Below are 27,906 nucleotides of genomic sequence, written 5' to 3'. Positions count from 1 at the left end.
ATTGCTGCTTCTCGAAGTCGTGGTGAGAGTGGATCATCCCAGGTGTTCTTGGACGGTCGGTCTTTTCCTGCCTCTTGATAGGACTCTCTCACGAGCATCACTCCTTTTTGTTTGGCAGGTGAGGCCAGGCCGATCGGGTCATAGAGCCCGGCGATCTGACTTAGCAACATTCGCCGGGTCAAGGGGTCAGGAGTGTTGCTTTTGATCTCCTTCTCCTGTAGATCCAGCCCTGTTCTCATTTTCCCTCGCCTCTTCGAGAAGTTTACTGATGTCAGTACACGGAGTTGGTCAGATTCGGGTTCATAGCCAACCCCCAGTGCTTTATTCTCCTCATCTTGCATCTGGTTAGGAAGTATCAGGGTTCTGGGCATGGTTGAGCCACCTTTACTGGGGTCGGTGGATTCCCTACTCCTCCCACTTTGGCCCGTGAAGACCCACGGCTTGAGAGAGAAACCGCCTGCTTTCAGTATCTTTTCCACTCCTTCGGTTGTCTTGATCAGGGCCTGAAGGTTATTGTCTGACGTGAGAATGTCGTCCACGTAACAGTCCTCTGTTAAGACCCGGCGTTCTCTAGCCATGGAAGCGAACTGGGGCAGGTTTGCCGTCTCCCTCATGGCAACCTGAGCGATGCATCCCGCAGGCTTGTCGCCGATGTTGACCCTGACGACTGCAAAGACCTCGATGTCATCCTCCGGGTTGTCTCTCCAAAGGAAGCGGTGGAGATGGACTTCCTCATCCTTTAGCCACACGGAGTTATACATTTTCCTCACGTCCCCTAACGCAGCGTATAATCCGCTTCTGAATCTCAGGAGGACCCCTCTGATCGGGTTGAGGACGTCAGGGCCTTTGTGTAGGAGGTCATTTAGACTCATCCCCCTGAACTCCTGACTACTGTTCCATACGATCCTCACCGGGGTCGTGGTCGAATGAGGATTCGGTGCAACCAGATGGCTGATGTACCATGTCGGCCCAGTCCAACTACCAATCTCCTCTCTCGTGAGCTTGATGGTGGCACCTCTTGAGGCCATCTCACGGATCTGCTCTCCGTATGCCGCTTTCCACAAGGGTTCTTTCATCAATCGAGCCTCTGTGTTCCGGAAAGTTGCCTCCACTGCTCAACGGTTGTCCGGCAGAGTTGCTGGGTCCCCTCTCCAGGGGTAGGCTGCGTCCCAGTGAGGAGAGTCACTGTGCTTATCCGCTAGCACGTAGGTGAGGCAGTCCTTTTTTTTCTCCAAGTCCCTCTCCTCCCCAAGGGTCATCTCCTTACCTCCTGGGGGGCACCTGTTGCACCTGCAGCTCCCACATTTAGGATCGCATGCCGCTCCGATGCTATCCCACTTGAACCACTCAAACACCTCCCTGTTGGTGGCAGAGGTGCTGCTGAGGGCCACTTCCTTCCTTGTTAGGCCTTCACTCTGGTCTTTCGAGTCCACAAGGATCTCCTTATACACCCTTGAGGCCGTTCTCATGGACCTTGCAAAGTGAGCATCAGACTGGTGCAGGGTTAGGTCGACCAGCTCAAAGAGGTCAGGATGAGTTCCGCCAACAGTCTTGCCTAGTGGGCATCCCAGAGGACGAGGTCCCCTTCCACTTTGGATGGCTGTGGGACCAGGCGACCTTCCCTGTGGCTGATCAGGAGATCGATGCTTTCCGGGCGGACTAGATCTTCCGTGGCAACATCAGGAAAGATCCTTTTCAGCTGCTGCGGGGTGACAGACTGGCTTATCTCCGCGATACTCTCCAGGCCGTAGCAGAGCAGTTTGTGTTCAGCCACAGCTCCCTTGGAGGCTCTCACCCTCAGCCGCAGGGTATACCTTTTGGTTGTGACTGTCTTCTTCATTCCTCCGATCCCGTGGACGATCAACTTGATGCTCTCACCACCTAGTCCAAGGCGCTCTGCAGCATTGTTTGTAATGTAGTTGGTATCCGAGGCTAGGTCAATTAGTGTGCCTATCAGCTGGCCTGAATTGGTTGTCACTTCCAGCAACATCATCACCACAGGGTACTCCTTTGGTCCGCTTCCAGTATTGGTGCAAAGTGTTGTTGAGGCTTTGTTCGAGAATGCTTTCCTTAGCTCAGCTCTCAGTTCTGGAGCGACCTTAGCAAGGAGCTCCTCTTGCTTGCTGGTGAGGCCAAGCCCTTTCCTCTCCACTCTTGTGGTACCTTGCTCTCCGCTGTCAGTGTCCTTTTTGTGGCTAGTGAACTTGGAGCAGAGCAGGTAGTTGTGGGCAGGCCCTTCTTTGCGGCAGTCAGGTTTAAGGCAGAGGAACTTTGGGTTACAACGGCCATCCTTTGAGTGGATGCACAAACACCGATCACATGTTCCATGGGTTTTTAAATGAGCCCTTTTCCTCGGCAGGTCCAAGTCTCTGAAGGTCTTGCATGCGAACAGCCTGCCAGCGTGTGCCTTGTCACCACAAACGGTGCACGACCCTAGTTGCACCTTCGGTTGAAACCCTCTTAGGCCCGAGGTGGCTTTGGAGAAAGCTTTCTTCACCCTTCTCTCTGGTCTGTCTACCAGGCTTTTATCCACAGGGCTCCTCTCTCCAGGGCTTGCCTCCAGCTGGTCCAACTCCTCGAGGATCGTTTCCTGCCTCTTTAGGAACTGCATCAGGCAATCAAAGTGGTTCTGAGGGGAAAACCTATTTGTGGGGTCACTCTTATGAGTGATCCACTCCTTCTTCAGAGAGCTCGGGAGCTTACTTTCGAGGGACTGAGCCACCACGCGGTTCTTCACTGCGTCCTCCTCTCCCAGGATCAGGAGATTGCTCAGAGCCCTTTCCACCGCCTGGATTAGCTCGATCGCCTGCCTGGGGTTGTTTCCTCTAATAGGGGGTAAGTCTTGCACCTCCCTTGTTATCATCAGAACAATCTTCGCTTTATTTCCATACCGGTTGTCGAGGCGTCTGAACATTTCCTCCGCGGACCTGCAGCTGGACAGGACTAAGTCTCTCTTCACCCTTTCGCTGAGGCTTGCAAGGAGGTGGAACCTTGTCACACCGGCAGCTCTCTGTGGGTTTCCCAGTTGCTCCAGCTCTTCCCACTCAGCCTTCCACCGGTAGTAATCTGTCATATCTCCGGAGAATTTGGGGAGGCGTGCTCTCTCGAGGGGGAACTGGGCTCTGTGGCCGGGGTGCATGCCTGTGACACCGCTGGGTTGAGGTTGTGGCTGACTTGGTTGGACCACCTTGTCGGGGTCACCTGGCCCTTTACCCAATCCATCAGGGCTAGTCGCACCCTTTTCCCCGTCCTCGTCCTCAGACGACTCGCTGGACTTTGAACCTTGTCGGGGCTGCAGCTTCAGCCTGCAATTTCGCTCCCAGTCACTCAGTTGCATCTTCAGCTTCAGTACCTGTTGGTTGCATTTCTTTGTCCTGGCGCCAGAGACTAGAACCCCCCAGTCGGCCACTCTCCGCTCAAACATGTGGATCCTCTCCCCCTGGCTCTCCCTCAAGACATTGAATTCTTCCTCCAGCAACAGTTTGGTTGCCAGCAATTCTTCCCACTTCTCCTCCGCGCTCTCGGCATGCAACTTAATGTCATCTTCTGCGAACCTAGACCATAACGCCTCTCTGGCGAGCTCGAGTGTCTGGTTATATTTGGCGGAGCATTCTGTTGTTTTATCATTTATGCGTGCCGCTTCTTCTTTCTCCTTTCTTGCCTCCTCCTTACTTTCCACTGCATCGAGGGCATCAACATAATCGACTCCTGTGTCACAGACCCTTCCAAAGTCCACACCAAGAGTCTTTATTTCATTAATTAATGCCTCCTCTCCGAGCAGGCCAACTGTGTGGGCAAGTTTGTTGGCCCTTTTACTGAAGGCAGCCTGCGCAACCGAGCGTTTACTTTTCAGGGCTTCCATTTGTTGTGAATCCATCCTCCTTCCTTGGGGATATTTCCCGGATACTCCGGGGTCCATGGTTTTTTACTGTTTCGGCTTCTGGTTTTCTCCCTCCGAAATAGGGCTCCACCCAGGCACACAAAGGATTACTCCACTTTTCTCTTTTTGTTTGGTTTATTGGTTTCAAGAAAAGCATAGGTAAAAAACCTGCAAACATGCATTAATTAATAATAATCAATAAAGACAAATGAAATACACATTAATTTCATATACATGATCAACAGTTTCAATTTAAATATGATTTCATGTCTCAATTATATGTAGGTCTATGTCAAATTACATGTATCATAATAAACTGTGTTAACAATATAAATATATAATTTCAATGCAAATATCATGATTCATAATAGGTTTATCATCTCAATGTAAACAGCATCTAAGCACCATGTTCTAAATATAAATAATCTACTCACCTCTGATAAATGGGACACAATATGAACCGGCAAATATAAAAACTACATCTCCCAGAAGGCCTAGCGAGCTGCGCAAGCGCAGACCAATCTCACAGACCAAAATACGGAAGTGAGAAAAAGCCGGCTCTGGCATTTAACTATCCAACTAAACATGACGGTCGCGCTAGTTTGTAAACATGGAGACACTTTTATACATGTTTATGGCTACCAAATGTAGCCTAAATGCATGTCACTTCGCCGATCACGTTTATACTAACATTGCAAGACTAACGCAAAGTTACTCTGTCTTGTGTAGGCTATAACTCTCAGATTCAGACAAGTACAGCAACGTTATAGGCTACATGCAAAGCGAAGCTACATGCAAAGTGAAGTTAACAAGACAACAGTAAGCAAGCAGACATACAGAGCTGACAAAGCACACATACAACAGAAACAGATTGCCTTACCAGTCGGGTGTGTGTCGGGTGGGTACTGAATACAACTGGAGCTAAACGTTAGCCTACTTGGCCAAATCTGGAGTGTCACCTGACGCCCCAGTTAAAGGGGTACACTCATGCAGGTACACTCAGACATTCAACCTCACATGACCCAGAAATCCAGACCAAGAACATAAACATTGAAAGAAGACTTCAATACTACTGGAATCCCACAGAAAACCAAACAGTGTGCGTGTGTGTGTGTGTGTGTGTGTGTGTGTGTGTGTGCACATTGCATGCCACCTGCTGGCTGCTGTGGGGAGCACTATAACTATCACTAATTGGCAATTTAGTCAGCCATGATTACCTAATTTAAAAATTCGTTCCTGTCACGGTTTGCGCGGGACGCCTGGTGGTACCCGTGCCAAATATGAAAGTTGTCAGGCCGACGCTGTCTGAGGAAACTGGAAACAGACAGAGATACAGACAAAGATACAGAGGTGTGCTAATTTATGTGTTCATTAGTAGCTAAATGCTGCTTCTTCGTGTTTTGTTTTGACTCTGGAGACAGGATAAAAACCGGTCCCAGATGACCTGAGGGTCTAGAGCAGGGGTGTCAAACTCTGGCCCGCGGGCCAAATTTGGCCCACAGTGTAATTATATTTGGCCCGCGAGGCAATACCAAATGACTACTAGAGCTGGCCCGCCAGTATTATACAGCGCATTCACCGCTAATACTACAAATCCCATAATGCTCTGCTGTTGTTTTGGCGTGTCAATCAAGACAGGACCCAGAAACTGTCTGCCTGCCTGGCTGTCTGTCTGCATGCCGGCTGTCTGTCTGTCTGCCTGGCTGTAGGACAGTCAGGGTTTTACAAGCTTCTCTACTGAGCAGATGGAGCACCAACACTTGTGTCTGAGGGCGTATTCACATTAGTGCACACCATTGATGCGCACCAAAAGCGAAAGTGATAAGTGCATATTCAATGTTAAAGCAAAACTTGTTTGGGTCCATATTTAAATTTTCATTTGTTCAATGTTGGCCCGCGACTTTGTTCAAGTTTTAAATTTTGGCCCACTGTGTATTTGAGTTTGACACCCCTGGTCTAGAGGGTTCATATTGTAAAAGCATTTCAGAGATGTATTTTGGCCCTGAGCCATTCAGCGATTTATACTGGAGATGAGCAGCAGTATTTTGAAACCAATTCTCTGACACCAATGCAGGGATTTGAGAATTGGTGTAATATGCTCAAATGTTTGTGTTTATTAGAAATCTAGCAACAGCTTGCACGCACACACGCAGGCACGCATGCACACACGCACAGTCACACACACACACACACACACACACACACACACACACACACACACACACATACACACACACACACGAACAGCAGGAGGCTAAAGCGGTGATTAGGGCACAAGCTACATAGAAACATCAGAGTATCTGTCACACTCCCCAGGGAGTACATCACCACACATACACACACACACACACTCTCACATACATGCACACACTCAGTCAGTCACACACCTACACACAAAAACAGTTACAAAAACACACACCTACACACAAAAAGTTCAGGGCTGACTAATCGGTACCCAGATAATGCTGTCAGACTGGCTCTCAGTCTGCCGTTGTAGCTGTACCTGTGTTTGCGTGCATGCGTGTGTATGTGTGTGTGTGCGTGCCGTGTTGTAGAAATTTCTGTTAACAAAAGTATTGCTCAGGAGAGAGTTAATGTCAACGTTCCAAGTTTATTACCAAAAAAAACAAAAACAACTGTAGAAGGGGTCCGTCCAACTCGGCTAGCTTTGTGCACACAGCAGTTCACAAGGTGAGAAGTGCGGCCCCAATTAGGACTCACAACAATCATTTATACAATCAAAGAGCAACCGGTGTCTGGACCCTTCCCCAGCCCTCGCTTCCCGCTCCCCAGGCCAGCTGGATTCCGGTTTTGTCGACAGAGAGACTGGCATGGCCGGGGCGCGAGCACAGACAGTTACTTCCACAAAAACATAGGATTACAGAGTACACAGCATTCTTCCTCTAGCCAAGGTATGAGAGGCCAATTCTGTGGACACTTAAAGAGATCTAACTAAGGTCTAGTATGTAAAATGAATTCAAATAATATCTAATAACACAGAATTTGTTGTGTGCGTGTGCGTGTGTGTGTGTGTGTGTGTGTGTGGGGAGGGGGGGTTGTTCCCTCCTATGATAGGCCAGGATCGACCAGAGAAACAGCTGTGGGTTGTCTGTCGATTTATCATCTTCTGGAAAGCTGCTGTCTCATTGTTTGTTTCTAGGAATCAAAATGCAAAAATAAAAAATGCATCAATGTACATGAGCCAATGAAATGGTCCGGGCCTGATGTTGACAGCTGACCCTCTGTAGTCTGACACTCAGACTGAACTGTTTCGTTTCACTTCGTTGTTCAGTCTGAACAGGCTCCCATTGCAGCTGTTTTCCGAGATGGGCGTTGCCGAATGAGTCCTCAGCGATTAGTTCATCTCCTAACCAATCATGTTACACAGTTTGATTCCGTCATCGAAATTCAAAGGACTCGGATTGACCTGGTTGGAAATCCAACCGAGAAATCACTCTGGACGAGAGCCTTTCCAGACCCTGAATCGCATTTCGAAAATCAGATTGAGATTCTAGGGCTGGAGCCAGCCCAGGGCTTCTGGACTGTCACAAAGACACATAGCTCATTCCTTTAACCTGATTAGTCTTTGAATATCATTGTTTTGATTGGCTCTCATTTTGACTTCCTGACATCAGCTAGTGCATTCACAACACAGGAAATGGTCACAGCTGCTTCCTGTCACTATTTAATAGAGCTGGGTATTGGCACTGGGCATTGGCAAGAACCTCATGATACGATATGTATGACGATACATGAGTCACTATGTAATTGTATCACCATGGCCATGCCCTACAACCCCCCCCCCACACACACACACACACTCCGAGGCCTCTGCGGTCGATCGACACGGTCACTGCTCTTCTCTATCCAGACCACACAGTGGTGGAATGAACTGCCCACTGACGTGAGGACCGCAGAGTCACTGCCCATTTTCAATGCAGGCTCAAAACTAATCTCTTCAAGAAGTACTACCAGGATCCTCCCTCTTAAGCACTTATTTTTCTACTCATGCACTTAACCTTCAGCACAAGATTTTGCTCTTAGTCACTTGTTTAGAAAGGAGATAAACTTGTTGAGTTCTGGCGAGTAGTAGTACACTGACTACCTACGGTAAATGCTTGTAAGGCGCTGTGGGTTAAAGCGTCTGCTGAACGACTGTACTGCACTGTAGTGTGGCGTGCCGCTGGGCGTGGCCCCCGGTATGACGATGCTGCTCTTGCCCCTCCCCCAGATCAAGGAGTGCAACGAGGAGGAGCGTGGGAAGGGCTTCCTGGTGTCCTGCCTGGTAGATCACCGTGGCAACATCACAGAGCACCAGTGCCACCAGTATTTGACCAGGATGACCAGCGTCATCTTCAGCGACTACCGGCTGATCTGCGGCTTCATGGACAAGTGTCGCGATGACATCAACACCCTGCACTGTGGCAGCATCAACATCGGCGACAAGGTGAGACGTGTGTGTGTGTGTGTGTGTGTGTGTGTGTGTGTGTGTGTGTGTGTGTGTGTGTGTGTGTGCACACAGTGTGTGTGTGCATGTGTGTGTGTGTGCGTGTGTGGGCGTGTCTGTGTTTGTGTGTGTGTGTGTATGCGTGCGTGTGTGTTTGTGTGTGTGCATGTGTGTGTGTGTGCGTGTGTGGGCGTGTATGTGTTTGTGTGTGTTTGTATGCGTGCGTGTGTGTTTGTGTGTGCGCATGTGTGTGTATGTGTTTGTGTGTGTGTGGTATGTGGTATTTCGGTTCCTATTATGTATTTTTGTCCCAGTTGTGTTGTCTTCCCCCGTCGTTGTTTGTGGATTGTGTTTGCCACCATGTCCTTGTCAACGTGCCAGTGACCCAGGTCACAGCTGGTCATTGTGGTGAGTGTGTGTGGGCTCAGCTCAGATGGAGGAGGTGGAGAGAGCTCCTCTCAAACCGCTTCACTGTTGTTCCATCATGAGCGACCATGTCATGAAGGACAGCCAACACTGGTCTGGCAGAGAGTAGAAATTCCAGGTTTATTTGGATCCCCATTAGCACGGTGAGCCGTAGCTATTCTTCCTGGGGTCCTAATGCATCACACATATACATATTTTGTAATTTAACACTTGAAAAACAGAAAACTCCCGCACACTGTCCGTTACACTGCAATAGTTTAATTCTCAACGTTTCGGTCAGTAGACCTTCATCAGGAAATATTTCTACCGACCGAATCGTTGAGAATTAAACTATTCATTAAATTAAATTAATTAATTAATTAATTAAATTAAATTAACGGACAGTGTGTGGGAGTTTTCTGTTTTTCAGTTGGTTCTCCTTTGGCTCTCTCCTACGCACCTGTCACACTACAGGTGTGCAAAAGTTTTTGTACTTGTAATTAAACAAAAAACATCACATGACGCCACAGAATCCCAATTAAAAGGCTAAATGAAATAACAATAAATAAACATCAGACCACAAAACAAAACATGACAAAATACAGATAGGACAAGCTCCCAAATTTGAATTTAACTGATTGACAAGAACCAGGATATCTAAACAACGAACCATCTCAGCAGCCACACACATACAACAATCTTGTCACTTAGACACAAGCCTTCCCAACCCAGAAAATGTTTTTGGCCACAACCAGTTAGTATTTATGTATTGTTCCTTGACCAAAGATACTGCCTTAAAGCCGTACTGAAATGAAAAAAGCATTCTGTCCCATTTTGGTTCACATAATTGGTCATAGTGTTCACTTATTCAATGATGTATGCCAAAAAATTTACAAAATTCACCCTTTGTTGTAATCTTATATCAAAGTATATCATTTCTTACTTCCTGGAAAACGGTAGGTCACGTGCAATGGCGACAACAGGTACCTTAGATTTTAGGCCAATAATCTCACAACATCCACCCGTCAATCAACACTATCCTTCTATCGAATCTGTCTAAAGTTCTTAAAACCCGTCCACTTGTCAATGTTCCAATCAAATTCCTCACATATGTTCCACCCTCATAGCTTGTTTGCGTCGGAAATACGTCAAACTACGGAAGTTAGATGATCTCAAATTATCTCACGTTTCAGTGCGACTTTAATAAAGATTTGAACCTAATTTTACTGCTTTCTTGTGTAATATTATTCGGTAATGAGTTCCATTCCTGAATTGCTCTATATATTACTGTCCGTTTTACTGCATTTGTTCTTGCTCTTGGTAGTGTGAAATGTCCTTGTGTTGCTTGCCTGGTTGGATAAATGTCTCTCTGAGATCCAGGATAATTTGTTATACAATAAAGATGGAATTTTTGGAACAACAATATTTCTGAAAAATCCAAGTAGCGAATATAAAAGTCTGTCTTGAACCACTAACCAACTGAGAACATCAACCATTGCAGTAACATTTGCTCTGACATCACACTGTAACACACTGTAACACACTGTAACACAACACGGGCTGCCCTATTTTTTTACCTTTTAATTTTTTTAATTTATTTTTTTAACCAGTTTCTAGATCGTATCACTTGTAGCGCTTGACCATACTACAGGACAGTAGTCAATGTTTGACAGGATTGATGCTTGAACCACCTGCTTTCTTGAGGTATTTGTTAAGAGTTTAGCACACCTTTTAATAACAGAAATACCATTTCCCATCTTTGCCATTGTTTTGTTGATTTGATTTCACCATGACAGTCTGTCATCCAAAATAACTCCAAGGAGCTTAGTCTCCTGTACTTGGTTGATAAGTACATTGTCAATAGATATATTCAGCACTGGTTTGTAATTAAGGGCATAGTTGGAACCAAAAATAATACTGTTTGTTTTAGACACATTCAAAACCAATCCATTTTAACATCCATTTAACCACCACATGTAATTCTGAATTTAAGACTGTATTTAACTCCTCAGCTGTACTTGCTGCCATATACACAGTAGAATTGTCTGCGTACATAGAAATGTTAGCTTGTTGTAAAACAAGAGGCAGGTCATTCGTGAAGACTGTAGACGACAATGGACCAAGACAACATCCCTGCGGGACCCCCCTGTTCATAGTCTTATGCTCCGAATAGCTTCCATTAAAGAAAACAGTTTGTGACCTATTCCTCAAGTAGCTTTCCATCCATAATAGTGCTGACAATGAAAAGCCATAACAATTCAATTTTTTCAATAATATTGTGTGATCGATAATATCAAACGCAGCAGTAAAATCAAGCATTACAGCACCCACTATTTGATTTTTCTCAATTTCCCTGAGCCAATCATCTGTCATTTGAGTCAGAGCTGTAGCAGTTGAGTGGCCCTTTCTGTATGCATGTTGGAAGTTGGTTGTTAAATCGTTTAAGGAAAAATAGTCTTCGATCTGCTCACATACAATTCTCTCCATTAATTTAGTTAATGCAGGCAATAAACTAATTGGTCGACTAATGGTTCCCATTTTTGGGAAGGGGTATTATTTTAGCTATCTTCCATTTTGATGGACAAACACACTCATTGAAACTCAAATTAATAATATGACTGATAGCAGGAGCTATAACATCTGACACCATCCTCAGAAGCTTGCAATCTAGTTCATCAAAACCTGCAGGTTTGTCTTTAGAAGTTGACATTACATTTTTCAACATACTGTAACTCACACTTACATTGTTAAATTTGAATGTACAGGTTTTATCCCACATGATTCGTTGTTTTTTTTAATTCATAAGAATCTCCATTATCTATCCCAGGCATTTGACTTCAATTTTTCCAATAAAATACTTTTTTAATTTCATTAGCTATATCTGGTGGTTTAGTTAGAAAGAGTCCTTCTTTCTCCAAATAGGATGGAGCTGATTTAGTTCTTCTACCCATCATATCATCAATGTACTCCATAGTTTTTTACTGTCATTTTTATACCATTAATTCTATTTCCATAATATAATTTCTTTTTCCTCTTGTTTAATGATGTGACAAAAGTGTGATATTTGCAATAGACCTGCCAGTCTGATTTAAGACCAGATTTATTTATATATATATCATCAGTTATATATATCACACTCCCATATGTTCTTTCAGCTCATTGTCTAGCCAAGGTGTTCGGCAACTACGTACAGTAAACTTCTTCAGTGGTGCATGTTTTTCCACTAAGGGCATAAACATTTCTTCAAATATCGCAGTGCTCTTTCTGGATCTTTCCTTTCAGATAAAACCCTTGAAAATGACAGATTCATCACATCTTCAATGAAACTTGCTTGATTAACACTAAAAGCGCCAAGCATTTGAAACTTACCAGCATCGCCGTGGAGTGGGTCAAATGCCCCCAGAGTCTTTATAATGGGAGGCTGTTACTGACACATAATGACCACTAGATGGCGCCTGTGTGTGTGTGACACCAAATGCGGCTGTATAACCGGTATTATCAAAGCATATCACTGATAACACTTGAAAAATAAGAACACATTGGCACAGTATGATGTAGGCCTATTCACCTATTGAGCAATTTATGGATGGATTTATGGATGAATTCTATGTTTACTCAGGCCCGGTCGGATTTCTGGCCAAGCCGCTGGTGTAGGCTTGTGTTGCAGTTTTACCACATTAGTTATTATTTTCGGTATTTGAGCTGAAAGGCATTTTTCTTAACATGTATTATGATATATATTATACTAAATAAATATAATATTTGTGCAGGTTTTTATCGCTTTGGGGGGATTTGGAGCACTCATTGGGGCTGGAGCACCAATCTGGTAATCCGGCTTGTTTACATCCGGACATGAAGTATGTAGCAACATTCTGTGGAGGGCAGTAATATGCTTAGTTGGATCAACACTGCTGGAAAGCCATTAGAAGAAGTGATTGAATACATTTTCCGCATGTTTGTTGTATTCTATTTGACATGTTCCTTTGCCTCATTTAGCACCAGCTGCAACAATCTTCTCTAAATCCGTTCTCTCCATTAGCAGGGCTAACGTTGCACTCAGTAGCTGGTGCTTATTAGCTAGGTTTGGTAAAAAGCTTGTGCAGTGGAGAGGTTCTTTTGGGGGAATTATTGGATTATGCCAGCTAACGTTAGTTCCCAAGCTTTCGATGCAGTCTGCCAGGCTAGTGCCTGTTGCCGTCATGAATGAGACGGCCCTTATAGACGGCCCCCAGCTTTTGTTAGCTTTTAACTTCAAATTAACGTTGTATTTTGGGGCCAACTCTTAAAATAATATAATACGTCATGCATAGCTAGCGAGAGATATTGCCCCCCGCATCATTTTACAACCTGTATTGTTCGACTTTGCAACTGCTTGCTTGCTAGATAGCTTAGCTAGCCTAACGTTGGGTGTATGAAGCTGGATTGTGGCCAATTGCACCCCCCTCATCCCACGATGAAGGCTATCAACTGGGCTTGGGACTCTGCCTCTCATCGCTAACTGGCAACTGGCCCGGTTGAGCTAATATAAGTTAACATTAGCTAGTATTTTATAGTATTTATTGACATTGTCAACTTTTGCCGTTTGCGTGGTCAAGTTCAGGTTTACCTTAACGTTAGCTAGCTAGCGCTAGCTAGCACTGGCTATCTCTTGTCAACATATTTGGGCATCATTACATACACATAGCAGATTGTAGTGCATAACCGTTTGTATTATTTTGATTACAACGAACAAATTTACTTTACGTTGCCCTAAAGTTATCTTTGTCGCCGTACCCATGTGGGCTGCCATCTTGTTTAGAGGGCTGTGTGACGTACTCCCAGTTGCACTCTGACATCGATCTGGTACGAGTTCACGGGTGGGAAGTTACGGGTTTGACTGCCATTCCAGTGCATTTTCCTATGCCTATTTGCATGTCAATGTAGGCTCAAACTCATTGAGAATTCCGTGGGGGCTGGGGAGGGCTACAAGCTATGGCTTTTGGTTAGCCTACAGCCCTACCAAGACATGTTAGTCTCACCATGAAACAACCAAGACATTTAGAAAAATAACGTCTCCTCCCCTTCAACCTGGTTGCTTCTGATGAATACAAGTAGGCTAAATGGTTGTATTTTCCTGACATGGAATTGAGCAAAAAGTAAATAATGTTACCATTACAATTAAATGATTAAAGGGTAACCACCGGCTATTTCAGAAGGAAAAAGCATTTTCAGGGGAGGTTAATGTCAAGATGCATAGCTGTGTTATTCCAACCAGCTCACAGTAGTTCTGCTACTCCCACAACAATTTTCTGTAGGGAGGCTTTTGCGGCTTTCAACCCCAAGTACAAATCCTTCTCTAGAGAGAAGCCGTCTGACCGCCTGATCCCAGCATGGTATGAGGTGGAGAAGGACAATCTGATCTCTGAGCTAAGGCAGGTTAGCAAGGTAGCTATCACTGCTGATGGCTGGACAGCCGTCAGTCAGGACCACTACCTCACTGTAACTGTGCACTACGTCTGGGAAGGTCAGATGAAAGAGAAGGTCCTCAAGACGAGAGCCGTGTACGAGGCACAGACAGGGCATGCTGTGGTTGAGGAGATAGATGAGATCATGGAGGAGTTCAGCATCCAAGAGAAGGTTGTGGCAGCCACAGTTTTCAACTCCTCCAACATGGATGTTGCTATAAAGAAGCTCCACCTTGTCAAATTTGGGTGTTTCGCCTATACTCAACGTGGATGAAGAGGTCCCACATGGCCAAAGTGGTCTTGAAGGAGAAGCAGCAACTGCTCAGTAAGATCACATCTCAGTACATTCTTTTGATTATAGATACATGGTTGAAAAATGAATGATATTGAAGTGTAATGGTAATTTAATATTGTTTTTTGAATCATGCTTTTTATTATTTTGTCATTAGAGATAGAGAGGAAGGTAGAGGAGTTTGTGGAGCTGATGCGTGTGCTGCACACATCCACACTCTGTGTCTCCAGTGAAAGAAACCCAACCTGTGGCCAGATCATTCCAATCCTCCAAAAGTTGCAGGCCCATTACACTGTGCGCCAGGGGGACTCTGCCTTCGTGATCGCCATCAAGCAGGCCATTTGGGGTTATCTCTCCAAACGCTACCAGGACAAGGATGTCTGGGCCTTCCTTGAGGAAGCCACACTGATGGACGCAAGATTTAAATCCAGAATCGAGGAGGACGCCATCTGGGATAGGCTGAAGAAAAGAGCAGTGGCAGCAAACACAGTGGAAGCAGTAGGGGAGCTGCCAGTGCAACAGACACAACAGAGGCGGGGTGATGATGAAGAGGAGGAGGACTATACTCTACCTGTGAAGAAGATGGCCTCCTTGATGGCATCGACATCGATAAAATCCTAACGATTCTCATCCCTAAACATACATGTTCAAATAAAATGACACATCAGATGCCAAACTGTAGTAGCCTAGGCTACTGATGTTTTTTCTTTTAACACATCAACAAAGGCCAATAATTTGAGAGCAAGCGAATAAGAGGGCAATATTTAGGCCGAAACAATGAAGCTTTTAGGGACAGATTAAATAAACAACAGAGCCATTATATGACAACAATGGCCAAGCACCACGAAGAGGAATGACAGGACGATAAAATACACCGCCTTAGGGCACAGCACGCAATAGCCTGCTCCCCTACTTCACTAATCAGTGTTTAGGCTACTAGCCTACTAGGCTACTAGGCATATTAGCCTACCGCTCCAGGTCTTGATTTGGTCTTGATTTGATTTGGTCTTGACTTCCGTAAGCTAGAATCATTTTACCTGGCCTACAATGTTAAGTGAATAACACGCTAGTAAGACCGGTGTCAACGGACCGTAACGTGGACTGTATTTTCATGAGGACTGTAGGGGGCGACGGAGCACTACCAAAATGCTAAACACGGATGAAAATGAAGCGATATGGCAGAATACACGACGCATTTACGTCAAAAACAGTCAAAGTCGATTTTCATACCTTCTTTCACTGAAAGTAGGTGCAAAAATCAAGTTTTATTTGGATTTGGCTTACCCTGGCTTAAAGGAGCAATCGCCACTGGCAGGGGTTCCAATAATTTGCAACACTTGGGACAATTTAATTGTTCCTACCAAAACGTAAACAACTTTAATTTCACACCAAAATGAAGTCCATCACAAGAGTACAACAACTCATGCTCAAACACCACAATGCCTTTCATCAAACTGAAAATAGCCCTGCCACTGCTAACCATCTCTGGGCTACTGTATAACATCGCATTCATAAGCCATCGTTCTGACACTAAGGGGAAGCTTTTGTCAACGACATGCAACAACAGGTCCTTATCTCTCACATAGCAGCAAATTCACACACATTGCCAACATGATCAATCGGAAATGCATAAAGCTGCAAAGCAGGACTCGCCATTTAATTTCATCGCTAGCCATTAGCCAGTGGTATTGGCCAAAGTTAGTTACTTGAACTAACAACAAATCCCTTGTCTGTGGCTGTGTTAGTGGAAGTTAACGCCCACTCTGAGGCGACAGTGTCACCAATTTTTTTTTACTAGAAACGTAAATGTACAAAACCAGATTTTGGTAATAACACTGTAGATTAATTTGTAACTGAAAATGTCCTCAACAATTCCGGTATTCAAATCCAACAGCGTTATGTTTCTTTTTTTTTTTTTTTTTTTTTAAACAAGCTTGCTAATTTTGACGATAGCCCTGCAATTCCTGGTTCAACAGAATGTGTAGCGTAACGCCCGCAGCTAGCCTACCCCACTCAGAATAACATAGGTACAGTAATATGGAATTCTCATACAATGACGAGGCGTCGCCAAGCAATATTTTCAGGGCGACACAGAATTCATAGTGATGATTTGTGGTCGTTTTTATATAACTAAATATGCACATAGCAAGCTGAAAATATGAAGGTAGACTCTATGATATGTAGGAGAGTCGGTTACTTTTCCATTGTCCATTGTCCATCCAGTTTAAAATATCGCTAGCAGCCCAGAAATCAGTCTTGTCACTGCGTTTGGGCATTACGACCACCACTCCCAAGTGCGGGCGTTAAGACCACCATATAGCCTAAGCTAGCCCTTCCAGCTTAGGCTGTCTTATTCTGCAACTGTATCGTAGGGGAAACACTGCTGCTAGCCTGTGTAATATAAAGTTACTGTAGCCTACCTAAACTTGTTTCAATCACAAGAACGCAACAGGTTTACTTTTTGTAGTTAGTGTGTAACGTTAGTTGTTATCTACTTTGACTTGTGTCCTCCTGCCTACTGTCTCTCTTTCTTCTCTGCTTCTTTCAACACCATCACGCCAGGCACGGTTTGTGCGCTCATGTAGGCACATAAAAAGAAAAACGAGAAATATAGTCCAAAATAAACCAAATCCTCCTCCATACTGTTAGCGGCCCGACAGTGGAAAAACAGATGGTAACGGTTCTCACGAGTCGGGGACAGAACGGAGCCAAACGAAACTTCCTAGTAACCGTTCGGCCTGACAGTGGAAAAACAGCTATAGTGTTTGATGTTCTGGGACTTTGATGTTCTTCGTCTTGTGGTGGCACAATCAGACAAAGACAAAGATTATGATTTTCCCAAAAAGACCCAGCTTCCAGCACAACAAATCTATATTCTTCCTAGATATGATCGCCCTAGAACATACACAAAACTATACCTACCTCGGCATAAACATCAACGCCACAGGAAACTTCAACAAGGCTTTGAACGACTTGACAGACGAGGCTAGAAGGGCTTTCTACACCATCAAAAGGAACATCATGTTGGACATCCCAATCCGAATCTGGCTAAAAATACTAGACTGTTATAGAACCCATTTCCCTTTACAGTTGCGAGGTCTGCAGTCCACTTGCCAACCAAGACTTTACAAAATGGGACAAAAACCAAATTGAGACTGCATGCAGAATTCTGCAAATCCATTTTCCGCATCCAATGAAAAACACTAAATAATACACGCAGAGCAGAATTAGGACAATACCTGGAATTATCAAAGTTCAAAAGAGAGCATTTCAATTTTACAATCACCTAAAGGAAAGTGATCCGGACACGCTCCATAAGAAATCCCTCACCTCCAGAGACACCTCAGAGAGACGCCCCCTCAGACAGCTGGTCCTGGCCAGAGCCACCAAACAGAAACCCCACCAGACTAAACCAAATTATAAGAAAACAAAAAGAAAACTATCTGACACATTGGAAAGAATCTACCAAAAAACAGAGCAAATTGGAATGCTATTTGGCCCTAAACAGAGAATACACAGTACCTGAGCACTGTGACGGACCCAAAACGAACAAAGTCCTTGACTATGTACAGACTCAGCGAGCACAACCTTGCCATTGAGAGGCCGCCACAGGCAGACCCGTTCCCTAGAGAAGACAGACTGTGCACCCACTGCACACAGAAAGAGGTTCAAACCCAGCTTCACTTTTTAACTACCTGCCAACTGTACCAGGACATCAGAGATATATGCTTCCCACAGATTACAAACACCCAAAAAGATTTTGAAAACTTGACTTGAAAACTGCCATATCTGCTGGGAGAAATACAGCAATGCGCAAACACAGCAGCAAGATTTGTGAGCAGTTGTGACAGGAAAAGAACATCCAATGGAACACAACCATAAAGACTGTCAATCTGTATCCCAGCACACAACACTGACACACTGTAGGCTACATACAAATGTAAAAGTTACCATTTAAATACATTTGTAAATATTACTTAATTATTCACTCAATTCACCTATTTGTACTGTATTTATATTTTAACATTTTAGAGTTTTTTTGTGATGTTTGCTTTGGCAATATAAACGTATGTTTTCCATGCTAATAAAGCCCTTTGAAATGAATTGACAGAGACATATTAGGGAGTTTGAGAGAGAGAGAGAGAGAGAGAGATACAGTATTAGTGATATTAGGGGGGTTGAGAGAGGTATAAGAGATATTAGGGGGTTGAGAGAGATATTAGAGATAATAGGCAGGTTGAGAATTACAGTATTAGAGATATTAGGGGGGTATAGATATTTGGGGGGTTGAGAGATGTATTAGAGATTAGTGGGTTGAGAGGTATTAGAGAAATTAGGGGTGTTGAGAGAGGTATTAGATATATTAGGGGGTTGAGAGAAGTATTAGAGATATTAGGGGGTTGGGAGAGATATTAGGGGATTGATAGAGCTATTTGAGATATTAGGGGGTTGAGAGAGCTATTAGAGATATTAGGAGGTTGAGAGAGCTATTTGAGATAGAGGGTTGAGAGAGGTAGAGATATTAGGAGGTTGAGATAGCTATTAGAGATATTAGGTGGTTGAGAGAGGTAGAGATATTAGGAGGTTGAGAGAGCTATTAGAGATATTAGGTGGTTGAGAGAGGTAGAGATATTAGGGGGTTGAGAGAGCTATTAGAGATATTAGTGGGTTGAGAGAGGTAGAGATATTAGGGGGTTGGGAGAGCTATTAGAGATATTAGTGGGTTGAGAGAGGTAGAGATACTGTATTAGGAGGTTGAGAGAGCTATTGGAGATATTAGGAGGTTGAGAGAGCTACAGTATTAGATATATTAGTGGCTTGAAAGAGGTATGAGAGATATTAGGGGGGTTGAGGGAGTGTAATGTGAAGAGGGAGATGGTTAATGAGGAGAGGGAGATTGTCTCTCTCTTTCTGTCTCTATTTCTGTCTCGGTCTGTCTCTGTTTCTGAGGATGGGGGTTGAATCAGATAAGCTTTGCTTCTTCCTTCTCCTTTTCAAGCCGTGGGACTCATTTGCAGGGACTGCAGTGATTTGTAGCGTTTGTACTTTTTACTTTTATTTTTATTTGTATTATTTAGTTAATATTTTTGCTTCTTCCTGTGAAAGTCTCCTAAGTGGTTATATGGTTTGAAATAAAAATTGAAAGAAATTGAATTGAAATTGAACTGTCTAGGTCTGTCTCGCTCTGTTTCTGTCTCTTTGTGTTTTGTGTGAGGAGACTGTGGTCGTCATGTTGTGTGTGTGTGTGTGTGTGTGTGTGTGTGTGTGTGTGTGTGTGTGTGTGTGTGTGTGTGTGTGTGTGTGTGTGTGTGTGTGTGTGTGTGTGTGTGTCAGTACATCAGTACAGGCTGTTCCTCCTAGCTCATTCCAAAGTGAGGTTTCCTGGCATCCGAGGGCCGGCCATTGTTGAGTCTGAGGTTTGAATGAGCCTCTCTCTCTGAGTGCTGTGACTATGCTGCCATTGTTATGGTATAGACTGAGCTACCGCTTAATTAGCCCCAACACGGTCTGATTAGAATAGAGAGCAGAGGGAGGGGTACGGTGAAAGGCATGGGGTTGCTGTTATTTCCTTTAATTTCATTTTCATTTCAAACCTTTATTTATATTCATAAAGCACTGAGCTTTCCCTCATTTACAGTGTTGATGAGTTCACACAAATAACAGAACAAACACAATATATAATAATAATAATAGTAGTAGTAGTAATAATAACTAGAAAGTACATTTCCTGGAGAAAATGTGAGGTGGGCTAGCTGCTGCAGCTGTATGTAACAGCTACTGCTAGTACTACTACGGACTAGGCAATCTCCATGCACCCACCGGCGAAGACCATGCGTCTCTAGCCCACACAGGGGCTGAGTTGTGGGGTCCGTGGTGTGGACAGTGGCGTGGTGGCAAGACTCCGCCCCCCTCAGGTCAGAGCTGGTCGGGGACAGTGTACCCCTCTCCGGACCACCTACCCGCCCGCACCGGTGAAGACCATGTGTCTCTAGCCCACTCGGGCTGAGTTGTGGGGCCTGTGGCGTGGATAGTGGCGTGGTTGTGAGACTCCGCCCCCTCAAGTCAGAGCTGGTCGGGGGCAGTGCAATGACCTCCGGGCAATCTCCATGCGCCCACTGGCGAAGACCGTGTGTCTCTAGCCCACTCAGGGGCTGAGTTGTGGGGCCTGTGGCGTGGATAGTGGCGTGGTGGTGAGACTCCGCCCCCTCAGGTCAGAGCCGGTCGGGGGCAGTGCAATGACCTCTGGGCAATCTCCATGCACCCACCGGCGAAGACCGTGTCTCTAGCCCACTCAGTGGCTTAGTTGAGGGGTCCGTTAGTGGCGTGATGGCGAAACTCCACCCCCTCATGTCATAGCAGGTCGGGGACAGTGTACCCCTCTCCGGGCCACCCACCTGCCCTCACCAGTGAAGACCATGTGTGGCGAGACTCATCCCCAGATTGTTTAGAATACTAAGGTGTGTGTGTGTGTGTGTGTGTGTGTGTGTGTGTGTGTGTGTGTGTGTGTGTGCGTGCGTGCGTGCGTGCGTGCGGCTGGTTTCTTCCTCAAGTCTACAATCATCTCCACTGTTTTGAGAGCCTTGACCTCCAGAATATTTAGAGTTACATCTAATGTGTATCATTCATCTGAAGGTAGGAATATAATTCTACAGTAGTCATAAAAAGCTGTGTACCTTTAAGATACCTTCCAGCTCTCTCCTGTAACCTGTCACCATAGCAACCACAGTGCAGCAGCACAACTCTACAGCACCAAAGCACAGAACACACAGAATTCACTGACTCACTCGCCATACGTTTCAATGGGGAGCGCAGTTGCCGAACAAATCGTCACACAGCGAAAACTATAAGTCACACAGCTTAGATCCTTACATTGTACGAATCAGCACAGTTGTGTGAACATTTCAATATATAATATGTGTATGAGCTGTTAAAACCGTAGGCATAGCGACAAGTTAGAAAAAGAGTAAAAATGCAAAATTAGCAGCTCAAAAGCTAGAGTGCGTCGCTATACGTTTCAATGGGGAGCGCAGTTTCCGAACAAATCATCATACAGCAAAAACTATAGGAGTGTCAGCAGTTTACAAAATGTGTGAATATTTTCAAAGCAACAGCTGCCACCACTCTAAAAACAAAGTTTCTGAACATTCCAAAAGCAGTTTCAAGCAGTTTCAATGGGACAAAAAAATAGTTTAAAAAGTAAAATTTTTAAAAAACTATAAAAACTATTAAAAAAATCTGAATGGATCCGTTAAAGAGCTATCATCATCATGAACATTTTAAAGTTTGAATTAAGTTTCTAGCACAAAGTACGAAGAAGTAGTTAAGGAGACAAAAACTGGGGAGAACTAGAATAAGAAAGAAAGAAATAGTGGGAATATCACAAGTTGGGCTAGCTTCTACAAGCTAGCCCACCTAATAATAATTACAAATAGTTACAGGTCAAAGTACAAATGTCAAGAGCCATGGATTTAAACTCTGCGACTGAAGGAAGTACCTCAAGCTTTAGAGTCTGTTGTAAAGTATTCCAGGTATAAGGAGCATCATAAAAAATCAGCTCTACCAAGTTCAGAATGCACACGAGGAACCCTAAAAACAAGCCGATCGTTTGATCGGGTCTGGTACTGTAGGAACCAAGACTCCAGTCCAACAGAGATGAGATGTATGGTGGAAGTACACAATAATGGCTTTGAAAATAAACAAATACCAGTGATAGTTATGCCTAAAAGAGAGAGGACAACACAGACAACAAATCAAACAGAACAGTAAAAGGGACAATAAACTAATGTGATGCAATAAGACTGGGTGTGTGTAGAGTGGAATCAAAAATTGAAGGCAACATTAACCAGGTGAGTTTTGAGGGTGGATTTGAGAGTGTCCAGAGAGGTGGCAGAGAGGTGGCAGAGAGGTGGCATGTTGGACAACGGGAGGGAGAGAGTTCCAGAGTGTGGGGGCGGCAACACTGAAGGCCCGGTCACCAACGGAGCTGAGGAGGGAGTGGGGGGTGGAGAGGAGACCAGGGTCAGAGGAGCGGAGAGTCCGAGAGGGGGTGTAGGGGTGGAGAAGGTCCATTATGTACTGAGGGGAACGGCCAGGTTCTCTGGAAAAAGGAAAGAAAGCCAATTTTCTGCTGAAGTTTAGAGGCTAGACTGTTAGCCGTTAATAAATGGAGCCTATCTTAATCAGAAATCCTGGCTCTAGAAAACATAAACTTGCTTTGCTTGGACTAAGGACTAGTTTCAGATTGTTGAGAGATTTTTGCAAATGAAAAGAAAGCTATAGGTTCTCAATGGCTTCATGCACAGTATCTGCAATACAATAGACAACTGTATCATCAGCATATAGATGAGCATGACAGCCAGTTAGTGCAGAGACAATATCATTAATATAGATGGTGAAAAGAACAGGACCCAACACTGAGCCTTGGGGCACACCTTTAGCGAGAGACAAGAAATCAGATCGAATGTTACCCAATTTTGCACACTGACACCTAGACGACAGATAGTCCTGAAACCACTCACCAGGCACAAATCCTCTCATTAAACAAGGTAGAAAGGTCACTTGAAAACCATGGTGCAATTCTATCTTAAATCCTAGTCTTCTTAGAAGGGGCGTGTTTATCTACAAAGTGATTGAATGGTTTTACAAAAGAGTCAAGGGCGACTTGCACGTTATCAGACTCAACTGTGCATAAACTATTACAGTCAATAATGTCATCCAACAAGGCTTGAGCATTGAAGGATTTAAGATTAAGATTAGACAATAGTCACTTATACCCAAATCAAAAACACTATAAGCAGACATTCTGTCACATCTGTTAGAGAAGATTGAATCAATGAGTAGATTCAGCATCATTTTTAGGATTGGGCCTAGTAGTCTCAGTGACCAACTGAGAAAGGCCCAGATTACCACTCACTTCCTTCAGGTAACCAGAAGCAACACTCCGCCAGTCCAGATTAAAATCACCCATCACTATAATCTCCGAATTACCAGGACATTACTATCAGGACATCAGGGTCAGCCTGAGAGACTACAATTTTCAGATGATCTAATTTATGCTGCTGAAGGAGACTTCTTATGTTTAGATGAATCAGCCCAAGCCCTCTCCTTTCCTTAAAGGCAGTTGGATTGTTTAGACAAGCTGGAGTGACTTCTAAATCAGATGGGACAGAGCCTGGAATGACAGAGGCCTGAGTCACGGGGCATAGGTGTCTCACAGTGCGATTCACCAGAGTTCAAGGTCTAATAAATATGTCAGCCCAATTTGAGAGGCAGACAGGGATTCTAACTGTGATTCTAGTGGGTATGTGCTGAGGACTCGCTGTCACATGGAGGGGTAAACAGTCATCAGAAAGCCCTGATGTAGCCCGATCTAAGGAGCAGGAGGTCTATATTCATGGAGTAAACAGTTAAAACGGATCGGACTGACCCCACATCAGACCCTGCAGGACATCAGGCCAGGTCTATACTCACTGACAGCAGACGGGTGCCTGATCTGCTGGGATGAAGGCCGTCCCGAGCAAAGAGGTCCCATCGGTTCCAGAAGGTGGCAAAGTTATCGTTAAAAGGAACCCTCAGCTGGCAGCAGTAGCCTTTCAGCCAGACGTGGAGCTGGTGGATCCTGCTGTATTTGGCATCGCCATATTGGGGAGAGGAGAAGAGATGATGATGATGCAGGTCTTGCCTGTCAGCAAAACAGTGGCAATCAGGGCCTTGAAGTCTTCCTTCAGCCGCTCAGACTGTTGGAGCCTGATGTCATTTGATCCAACGTGGATGATGACAGATGAGACCAGGGGATGATCATTAATAAGAGATGTAATGACAGAATTGATGTCTGAGACCTTAGCGCCTGGGAAGGTCTGAGCCTTCGGAACTACAACATGGTGCACCACAGAAGAGCCTACTACTGTATAAGCACAGATGTAGGGGGCTTGACGTGCACGGGGGGCACTGGAGGCCGCCGCTGGCAAGAGGGCACCTGATGCTGATCCTCTGATGGAGGATGGTTTCTCCGATGGTGGCCAGGTGGAGGACCAGGCTGACTGACCAAGCCATTGGGGGACCTCGAAGGATGGAGTGAAGAGAATGGAGCCTGGATGCCGAAAAGACGATGGGGGGCGCTGGTAGCGGCTCAGCAGGATCCGAAGACGATGGGGGGATGGGGCAGCTCACGCTTCCAGTCCTCTTGCGCCCAGGAGAGTCCAGGTGGAGATCCTCATTCCTTAGGCCCGCATAGCTATTCTCCAGGAGAATAGACATAGGGGGTTAAGAGACGACATGGGAAGATTTCCTCCCTCGCTTTCTGTTATTGCGCTGGACGACAGTCCAGGGATTCAGAGGCTTTTGGGATGGAGCATGACCGCTTAGGCCGTGCTCCAAGCTCAGGCCAGCTGACCTCCCCAAGGCCCATAACCCCACCCAGGGGCTTCAGCTCTGCCACCATCGGTAGGTCATTGAGAGGCGGGCAGCTGCCGTCCGGGTCAGGCACCAGTGTGTCCAAGAGTTGTTCAGTCTCATGTATAGAGTGGAGGGTGGAGATTCTACCCTCCAGCTCCACAATTTTCTGGTTGCGCTGGATACATCCAGAGCAATCTGGGGCAGTGGGATGCGGTGTCATCTGTCCCTGCGGAGAAAGGAGCAACTGCCGGTACAGGAGTAACAGAAAGTAGCAGGAAAAGTAACAGGCAGGCTGTACTGTTAGGATGGGCTAGCTCTAACACAGGGCGAAACTTACACAAGGGGCCTCACAAAGGAGAACGTGGTGGTGAGGAGATTAGACAGCTAGCACAGTATGGATGATGGCTTGTGGTGAAGATGGTAATAATAGCCAGGTGGATGGCACAGTGCAGGACTTACAAGCAAGGACTCCACACAGGAGTCCACAACGGAGAGTACATTTGATAGCAATAGCAATACACACGGGTCCAGCAGGGAACATGAACGAGACTTACCGGCAAATGCCCAAATGACTGGGCCTATTGCGATGGAATAGCCTCCGGTAAGCATGTTAAGCAGAGATAACTGACTGTCCCCGATTGGCTTGCTAGCTTAGCTTGGCTAGCTAGCATTCCTAGCCGGGAATTCGAATGTCAGCAGTCAGCCAGGGAAGGGACATTCCTTCCCAACTCAAAACTCAAGAATCAGATGTCCAATCATTAAAATACTTGCTGAGTTAAAAATAAGTAGATAGAAACCACAAATCGTGGTTTCTATCTACTATTTCCACGAATATCTGTGAAGTGATCGCAGGTAGACCGTGTAAAACTAGTCTAAAACAGCAAACTTTAACGGAGCTTATTAGCTTATTAGCAGTTATCTCTGCTGAGAGTACAATACCATGAATTCATATAATGGGTCTGCTCTGTTTTGGAGGGACAGCCGGGTTATTTGAGTCCTGCTCTGTTTGTGTTTTGTGTGAGGTGTGAGGTGTGTGAGGTGTGAGATGTGAGGTGTGTGAGGTGTGAGATGTGAGGTGTGTGAGGTGTGAGATGTGTGAGGTGTGAGGTGTGTGAGGTGTGAGGTGTGAGGTGTGAGGTGAGGTGTGTGAGATGTGAGGTGTGAGGTGTGAGGTGTGAGGTGTGAGATGTGAGGTGTGAGGTGTGAGGTGTGAGGTGTGAGGTGTGAGATGTGAGGTGTGAGATGTGAGGTGTGAGATGTGTGAGGTGTGAGATGTGAGGTGTGAGAGGTGTGAGGTGTGAGATGTGTGAGGTGTGAGATGTGAGGTGTGAGATGTGAGGTGTGAGATGTGTGAGGTGTGAGATGTGAGGTGTGAGGTGTGAGGTGTGAGGTGTGAGGTGTGTGAGGTGTGTGAGGTGTGAGGTGTGTGATGTGAGGTGTGTGAGGTGTGTGATGTGAGGTGTGTGAGGTGTGAGGTATGTCCAGTGTGAGGCGCTGGATGGGGGTTGTCTCTGGGTTTCGTCTGCTGCACTTGTAAACAATTTGTTTTTCTTTCTTTCCTCCACTCCCTCCCTCTCTCTCTCTCCCTCCCTTCCTCTTTCTTTCTTTCTTTCTTTCTCTCTCTCTCTTTCTCTCTCTCTCCCTCCCTCTCTCCCTCACCCCAGGACATCCATTCTCAAGGTGAGGTCATCTCCTGCCTGGAGAAGGCCTTGGTGCGGGAGGCGGAGCAACAGGAGCAGGCTCATCCAATCAGAGAGGAGTGTAAGAAGGCCATCATGCGCGTGGCGGAGCTGTCGTCTGATGACTTCCACCTGGACCGCTACCTCTACTTCAGCTGCAGGGACGACCGCGAGCGCTTCTGCGAAAACGTACGCCACTGGGGAACGTGAGGATGGCTGTGTGTGTGTGTGTGTGTGTGTGTGTGTGTGTGTGTGTGTGTGTGTGTGTGTGTGTGTGTGTGTGTGTGTGTGTGTGTGTGTGTGTGTGTGTGTGCGCGCGCGCGCGTGCGTGTGTGTGCGCGCGCGCGCGCGTGTGTGTGCGTGTGTCAAGGTTATAATAGTTTTGCTTTTTTCATTAGTTTTTATTTTTATATCGTTTTAACTTTTTGTTTTCAATTTCAGTTTAGTTTTGATGAGTTTTAAAGCAGGTTTGCTAGTTTAGTTTAGTTTTTATTTTTTGAAAATGCTTAGTTTTAGTTTAGTTTTTATTAGTTTCAGTATTAGTTTTAGTTTTTTTTTCTTCTGTGCTAGCCTTGTGAGACCATCCTGATCTCGTGAGCTCACGTTGTTTCACTCCGTGTGAAACAAACCATCTGGTGCACGTCAGGTTACTTCTGCGCAGGAGCACAGCTAAAAACATGGAGGATAGATTTCATATCCACCCAAAATACTAGGCTTATGTATGAAATGAAAAAGTCTAAAAATAAGGACATTTTCTCAATAATTTTTGTTTATTTTAGTTAGTTTTGTAAACACACAATACAGTTTTAGTTAGTTATCGTTTTTTTGTAAAGTCTAGTTTTTATTTTTATTTCAGTTAACTATGTGAATGTTTTTTCACACCTAGTTTTCGTTTTTTAGTTAGTTTTCGTTAACTATAATAACCTTGGCGTGTGTGTGTCCGTGCGTGACCGCAACCTCTTCTTGTCCTGCTGAAAGCAGATCGCCGCCAGGCCCTCTGCCCTGTGCCCTGGCTCGCCATCCCTCCATGTTGGTGTGACGTCTGTATTTTTCTCTCCATTAGACCACCTCCTCCCTCCTCCATTAGACCACCTCCTCCCTCCTCCATTAGACCACCTCCTCCCTCCTCCATTAGACCACCTCCTCCCTCCTCCATTAGACCACCTCCTCCCTCCTCCATTAGACCACCTCCTCCCTCCTCCATTAGACCACCTCCTCCCTCCTCCATTAGACCACCTCCTCCCTCCTCCATTAGACCACCTCCTCCCTCCTCCATTAGACCACCTCCTCCCTCCTCCATTAGACCACCTCCTCCCTCCTCCATTAGACCACCTCCTCCCTCCTCCATTAGACCACCTCCTCCC

The 27,906-nt window shown here is 45.3% G+C and overlaps 1 protein-coding gene across 2 annotated transcripts in view; it reads left to right on the top strand.

Moving 5' to 3' along the window:
- The window catches only part of glg1b (golgi glycoprotein 1b), a gene marked incomplete at its 5' end in the record, with an annotated part of 83,206 nt that overhangs the window by 29,008 nt on the left and 26,292 nt on the right, over nt 1–27,906 (top strand). For both annotated transcript variants that reach the window (XM_084437185.1, XM_084437184.1), the window contains 2 exons: nt 8,112–8,327; nt 26,528–26,731. In XM_084437185.1, coding sequence (XP_084293311.1) covers nt 8,112–8,327; nt 26,528–26,731 — 420 coding nt within the window. The remainder of the gene's footprint in view (nt 1–8,111; nt 8,328–26,527; nt 26,732–27,906) is intronic.

The sequence above is a fragment of the Borostomias antarcticus genome (assembly GCF_949987555.1).
Source record: "Borostomias antarcticus genome assembly, chromosome: 4".
In the NCBI taxonomy this organism is placed as follows: Eukaryota; Metazoa; Chordata; class Actinopteri; order Stomiiformes; family Stomiidae; genus Borostomias; species Borostomias antarcticus.
The sequence above is the reverse complement of the archived record's forward strand: the minus strand, read 5'-3'. Positions and strand labels throughout refer to the sequence as shown.